Here is a 7,093-nt window from a genome sequence, read left to right as displayed (position 1 = left end):
TGCTAACGTTAGATAAACAAAGTGGTGGAGCGAGCTAGAGAAAGCCCAGAGAGAGAGAGAGAGAGAGAGAGAGAGAGAGGTGCTAACGTTAGCTAAAACAAAGTAAGTTCCCTGAACAGGGAGCACTCGGTCATGTCATCTAGTTGTTGTTATGGAAACGACAGGTCCGGATACTCTGCTTGTCATGGTCGGCTGTCAAAAAAGGGGTCAACGTAGGGTTTTGGTTTAAATGATTCTTCTTAACAATAAGAGAGCTTAACATGTCGATATTATAGCTAATGTAAGTGTTGACTCGCATCAAAGTGCAGCACTAAATGTTATAATAATGCACGTTGGACTTTGCTCAATTTAACACTAAAAAGTTTTTTTTTTTTTTAAATGTTTGAACTTCATGGATGTTTTTTTTCTGTTCAACATATTTGTTTGAGCAGCAACATTATCTATTTTTCCTGTTTTCTGCATCATCTGATACTACTTGTTCCACAGTTTTTCCGAAAGAGGAATCTATGTAAATAAATGATACACTCAGAGTTCAGCAGTAATCCCCCCCCCAACCTCCCCCCCTCCCTCCCTCCCTTCGTTTTCTGACGCTTGGCTGATTTTCAATAAGCCGCTGACAGAGACTCACACCCCCACACTGAGTCCATTGTCCTTTTTCAAACTATCACTCATGTGTCGTGCTGTGACCCTCTGATCCTGATGAGGAAGGCATCAAAAACACAACAAAGGGGGGCTTTCATCAGAATACACAATTTACACAATTTTACTTAGAAATATAGGAAATATTGAATAGGATAGAACAACATAATGGAATTCTGCTAATTAAAATATCACATTTATTATTAGTTTCAAGTGATTTCCACATTTCTACATGCTCATTCTGCCACTTAAAAAGAAAAAAAAACACGTTTCCAAGGTATCCGAATTCTGCATGGTCACCATGGAAACATTAATTAACATTAAAGATCTGGTGCGATTGGCAGAACAGGCAGCCCTTTATCAGCTGAATCTTTCACTTTCACTGCCAGCTAGGCACCATGGGTGGGGGGGGATTGATAAAGCATAGTATCACAATATCTTTAATGGCAAAACTGTATGGATCTTTTATTATATATTACATATTGTATACCATATATTATAGCCTACATTAAAAATTAAAAAATATGTTGTCACTTTGGCCCAATTTGCAGCAATAAAATTAAAGTGAAATGAACAAACAGAGAAATGTTTCTTTTTAGATTAAACAGACGTTTCCTTCAAGGGACGTCATTTGAAATTGGGAAAAATTTGAAGTTGGAAAAAAATTGCAATATATCTCAGAATATTGCACATTTTTGTATTACCAACCCTAATATATTCAAATAAATTTTCTTGTATTTTATCCTATTATTTTGTGTATATTGTGTGTATGTATATTGTATCATAGTATTTCATTTATGTTCTGTGCTATGTGACTGATTTTGCTGCTGTAATATTGTAATTTCCTATTTTATTGGGATCAATTTCAATCTATCCATTTACAGTATCTATCTATCTTTCCATCTATCTGAAATCGCAATAATATCGTATCGTGGCATAAGTTTCGTGATGATATCGTATCGGGAGGCGTCTGGTGATCTCCCCCCCCCCACCCGACAGCCAGTGTTCAACGGGGGTCATGTTTTCCAAATTTCTAAAACTAAGCTTGGTTGGCTAAAACATTGACTTTAACCTATGTGTTGTCTTCCTGTCCAATTTGAAAATCAACACTTTTGACGCTTTTTATGGATGTTTTTAAATTTTTCAAGGTTTGTCACTTTTGATGTTTAACACTACGTAACACTAACTTATCAACTTTAGTTTCACAGTTATTTTTGGAATTTATGGTCAATAAACCTCATTTATAGGAAATTATACCTAATGTTTGAGTTAGAAAAGCAGAAATTAGGAATTGTTTAGACTAAAATTAAAGGAATGGATGTTGTTAGGTAATCAGACAAAAATATGTCAACCTTTACTCAATACTATTTCAAAAGCACTTAAATTTGTTTTCCAAGTGCTATAAAATTGATTGATAAAATAGAGATTTGTACTCGCCAAAGAGCGCCAAAGAGTGTGGAATCACTCATGTTATTTTGGGGAATTAAAAACATTGATATAGGAAAACGGGTCAAATTGACCCGAGGACAACACAAGGGTTAAAACCAAAGTACTTTAGAAAACAAATTGATATTCACATTTCCCTCATGACTCTCTCCAAAATGTCTCTTCACAGCCACCATGAGTGTCCTGCCGTGCAGCTTCGTCTTCGTCCTCCTCCTCTGCCTCCCCGTCCTTGCCGAGGCCAAGCGGCAGTCCGGCGAAGGGAAACCCGACAAACCCCGCCAGCCTCCGCCGTCGACGGCTCCGGCCAAGAGGCCCAGGAACCGCTCAGTGCCCGGCTCTGGAGAGCTGAGCACCAAGGAGGGCCATCGCTGCACCTGGGAGACATCTGGCGAAGGCCTGGTGAGCCTGCTGGTCAACTGCAGCACCGAAACCCTGGGAGAGCCGCAGAGGTGAGGGGAGCATTAACAGCACGAGCTAAGTCTCCATCCACTTATCAATCGAAATATCTCAGGTTGGGTATAAAAAACTCATGTGCATAAAGCCGGTGAAAGTGTGTTTCCATCCAACGGCTTTGTCACCTGTGGTGATGACGTCACATGATGCTGTTTCCCATCAAATTGGTATATGGAAACGATTTCAGACATTTTAAGGTGTTCCATTCCTTTTTTTAGCACTGAATCGCACAACATTCAAGCAACAACAAAGATTTCCTAGAGAAAAGGGATTGCGTCTACCAACAAATTATCAAGTTGTGATAGCGCATATGTTCCAGCTGATACCGACATATCAAGCTATAAGAAAACAATGACGCTACACCACATAAATCAGCCTTCACAGTAACAGCTCCCCTATGTCTTCTTCCTTTGCGAACTTCATCACATATCCATGATCGGAAAGGAGCTGGACTCAACTCCTCGCCATCGGACAGTAGCACATTAATCTAATTGCCCTTTAGGGCCCTTATATTCATGTCACCTATTAATCAAACCAAGGCATTTTCATAATTCAGGGGTTTACTTAGTGAGGAGGACACTCAGAACCAAGGCGTATTATTCACATCATTCCCATGCTGATGAGTTTAATGTTGGACAACGACCTAATGGGAAATGTGTGTTAAATATTGGTTCAGAAGAAACAGTAACGACAAGGTAACACAGTGCAATGTTTAAGGGTTCTTATGGTTGTCTTTGTTGGTAAAATGTAATCGCGTCTGACAAATGCAGCCAACTGACACCAAAGGTGAAATAGGCAGGTACGGGTCCGGATAAACGTGTAGATAATAGACGGTTGAACACAAAAGCACACCGCCAGAAAGAGCAAATAGGGAAAAAAACACAGTGAAGGAAAATGAGGTGGTTAAATATCTGAACGAGTAATGAGGAAAGTGGGAACAAGTGAGGGGGGGTTAGGTAACCTCAGGGCTGATGAGGTCACTCAGGTGACAAGAAAAGGAGGGAAAGTCCGAGGGCGTCTGCTGGATGATGGAAAATGGCAATGAAGAGAGACGGACTGTGACACCCTTGAAGATCAGGGAAAGATTGCGGATCTGGAGATTTATGGTTGTTGTTGTCCACCATTTCACTTGAATATGATACATTCTGCTTTATTTTTTGTGCTGCAAAGATTACGGCATATGCAAATATATTCAATGGTTTATCCACTTAAGTGAACGTTCAGACGTCAACACCTGGGAAACCTGTAATCTTGGTTGCAGTTTTTCCCCAATTTTAGATCCCATTGCTTATGTATTTATTTATTTATTATTAATAATTAACCTTTAAATTTCAATACAGTGCAATATTTAATACTCAAGACTTTTGATGCACCAAACTGTTTTGTGGCATAATTATAATCTTATGCATGACAGTGTCAAGACAATCCTTTTGGGTTATTTGTTGATATAAAAGCAAAAGCGGTGTCACTTCACCCAGGATTTGTAAGTATAGCCATTCCCCTTGATATCATATAATCTAAAGAAAACGGAATTACATATGGTGATAACTCGTAATAGCTACGTAGACAATACTGCTACAGTAGGCACTAATACTGAGCATTTTAGCAACTAAATGACAATATAGCTTCACTCCAGATGTACTGTAGAAAAGACGTAAACATAAATAAATAAACGTAATAAAGACACCTGGACTCGGTTGAGACCAAAAGCCATATTTGGCAAGACCAGTGGCCAGGACCGAGACAAGTCCGAGAACATAGAAAAATGGTCTCAAAACGTCCAGACTTGAGTACCTTGGCTGGAGGTCTGCACAGTCTGAGGGACCTTCTAGTTCTAGTTTTGTTTCTTCTTCTCCTCCAGGTATTGGTGTCGTTACGCCGGTAAACCCGACCAGTGCCCGGCCTACGGGGTAAAGTCCAGCCAGTACTGGAAGCAGCTGGTGGGGAAGCTGAAGAAGAGGCAGAACGCCTGCGAAGGAGAGAAAGTCCTGAAGGCTAAAACCTGCAAGAAGGCTCCGGCCGAAGCCCACATGAAGCTCGTCCAATGGAGCAAAGAGGAGGAGAGGAAGGGGGCGAGGGAAGGAAGTAAGAAGAGAGGACCAGAGGCAAGTAAGGGCTCAGACGCAGGGAAGGCCGAGAGGAGGAAGAAGAAGGAGGAAGAGGACGAGGAGGAGAAGAAGAAGAAGAAGAGGGAGGAGAGGACTGGGTTTGAGGACGAAGAAGGAATGGTGAACGACATGGCGCCGGCACAGAGCTACTGCAGCGAGGGATGGCACTCCGTCTGCTCCTTCTTCGTCAAGTTCTTTGAGGGTTGATTTGGAAATGAAGAAGGAAATGCAGAGCTCGTTTTTTGATACATGATGGTGCGAGTTCACAATCTGAAAAGTTTTTTTTTAATTTTTTTTTATTGTAACACCAGGCAGCTCATTAGTAAAAATCAGTCTTGTACAAAGTACTTGAAAGCAAAACTTGTGTTGAAGTATCTTACTAGAAAATGAGTTAAAGTCACCTTTTAAAATATCACTTGAGTAAAAGTCTTAAAAAGATTAAAAATCTGATATTTACTGTAGTTGAGTATGAAAAGTAAGTTTCTGATATTAAATGTACAGTACTTAATTTTAGAAAATAAATTATGAGCTTTACTGTGGCTCACCTTATTATTAAAGCGTTATATTCAGGGTGTCCACACCTTCTTAAACATCAAATTCAAAGTCTGAAATCAACAAAGAGAAAAACAGAAATTAGATTTTTGCGATGTGTGTAACGTTGTGTATCGGTAACAATGTATCGGAGTAAAAGTATACATTTTACATATGAAATGTATTGGAGTAAAAGAGAAATTTTCCAGAATAACAAAGTAAAGTTCAGATAGATAACATTTCTACTTAAGTACAGTAACAAAGTATTTGTACTTTCTAACATCACAACACTGGTAAAGATAGTTTGGTTTTAAACAAGTTTGGATACTTGACTTAGACTAAACAAAACTCTTTGTTAACAAATGGAACCACCTTGCATCAAATGTGCGGGAGCATGCCTATGTCCCCACAGCCCCCTATGTCCCCAAAGCCCCCCTATGTCCCCACAGCCCTATGTCCCCACAGCCCCCTATGTCCCACTGCCCCCTAGGTCCCCACAGCCCCCATGTTCCCACAGCCCCGTATGTCCCCACAGCCCCGTATGTCCCCACAGCCCCCCATGTCGCCACAGCCCCGTATGTTCCCACAGCCCCCTATGTTCCCACATTTCTAAGAGTTTTTTCAAAATTATGCTCTATGTTCCCACAGCTCCCACATTTCTAAGATTTTTTTTTCTCCAAAATTAGACCCTATGCTCCCACATTTCCAAGATTTTCATGAATTTGTATCAAATTGTGTCCCCCTTTCTCACAAATTAACCCTAATTTTATGAACATTTTAGAAATGTGGGAACAGGGCTTTGGGACCTTAGGGCTGTGGGACCATAGGGTTGTGGGATCATTGGGCTGTGGGACCATTGGGCTGTGGGACCATAGGGCTGTGGGACCATGGGGCTGTGGGACCATTGGGCTGTGGGACCATAGGGCTGTGGGACCATAGGGCTGTGGGACCATTGGGCTGTGGGACCAGTGGGTTGTGGGACCATTGGGCTGTGGGACCATAGGGCTCTCAGACCATTGGGCTCTCGGACCATTCGGCTGTGGGACCATATGGCTGTGGGACCATTGGGCTGTGGGACCATATGGCTGTGGGACCATTGGGTTGTGGGACCATTGGGCTGTGGGCTGACTCTGAATGTGCGACGTTATAGTAAAGAGACAATTGATACTTGGCAATCTGAATTATATCAACCATTAAATCAAAATATCAATGTTGAATAAAAAGCCACTTCCTGTCCCACTTCCCATCTGCTGATGTAAATGCTCAGCGGAGGAAACAGATGGAACAAACCAGTCTGTTACTGTTTGTCTTCAGTTTGTGTTAATTATCCACGTTTAGCTTTGGGATGTGTTCTGTCGTGTAAAGTTGGTTGTAGTTTTCCTCTCCAGAAATCATGTGAATTGTTCAATCAGATGTAACTGAAAAGTTGAAACTGTGTAATGTTTGACTAACAATTAAAATAGTGTCTTGGTAAAGAACCAACTCTCATCAATGATGACAGTGATAGTGATTACTAGATGAATAGTTTATTTTTGTGTGAGGTGTGGCCAATATTTTCTAAAAACATTGTGTAACGGTTTAATGTGATTTGTGGCAGATAGAATCGTGCAGCATTTTCATTTTTATATTTTTTAAAGACTTTTTAACACTGTTTGTTGAACAAAATGCTTCAAATAAACTAATGTTTTTTTTTCCAGTTCTACCGTGTCCTTTACAACACTGACACATTCACGTTAGATCAGCAATATTATGAATGGATAAAATGTGGTGATAGCTTGGCAATGACAGGATGAAACGTTACAGAGGTTATGAATTATTCAACACATTCACAAAGAAATAAGAGGAGATATTGGGCCAATCACAACAGCTGGTCAGTCTGACGTCATGTTGCTTGAGCTCATTACTATTCATGAGCT

At 40.6% G+C, this 7,093-nt stretch overlaps 1 protein-coding gene across 2 annotated transcripts in view; it reads left to right on the top strand.

Moving 5' to 3' along the window:
- Positions 1–6,873, top strand: part of fgfbp3 (fibroblast growth factor binding protein 3) — a 10,867-nt gene extending 3,994 nt beyond the window's left edge. For both annotated transcript variants that reach the window (XM_032540845.1, XM_032540846.1), the window contains exons 2-3: positions 2,255–2,534; positions 4,400–6,873. In XM_032540845.1, the coding sequence (XP_032396736.1) occupies positions 2,260–2,534; positions 4,400–4,853 (729 nt within the window). In that variant the 5' untranslated portion in view covers positions 2,255–2,259 and the 3' untranslated portion in view covers positions 4,854–6,873. The remainder of the gene's footprint in view (positions 1–2,254; positions 2,535–4,399) is intronic.
- The last annotated feature ends 220 nt before the right edge of the window (positions 6,874–7,093 follow it).

This window comes from Etheostoma spectabile, chromosome 17, assembly GCF_008692095.1.
Source record: "Etheostoma spectabile isolate EspeVRDwgs_2016 chromosome 17, UIUC_Espe_1.0, whole genome shotgun sequence".
NCBI lineage: Eukaryota > Metazoa > Chordata > Actinopteri > Perciformes > Percidae > Etheostoma > Etheostoma spectabile.
Note: the sequence above shows the minus strand (reverse complement) of the source record. Positions and strands in the feature narration are given on the sequence as shown.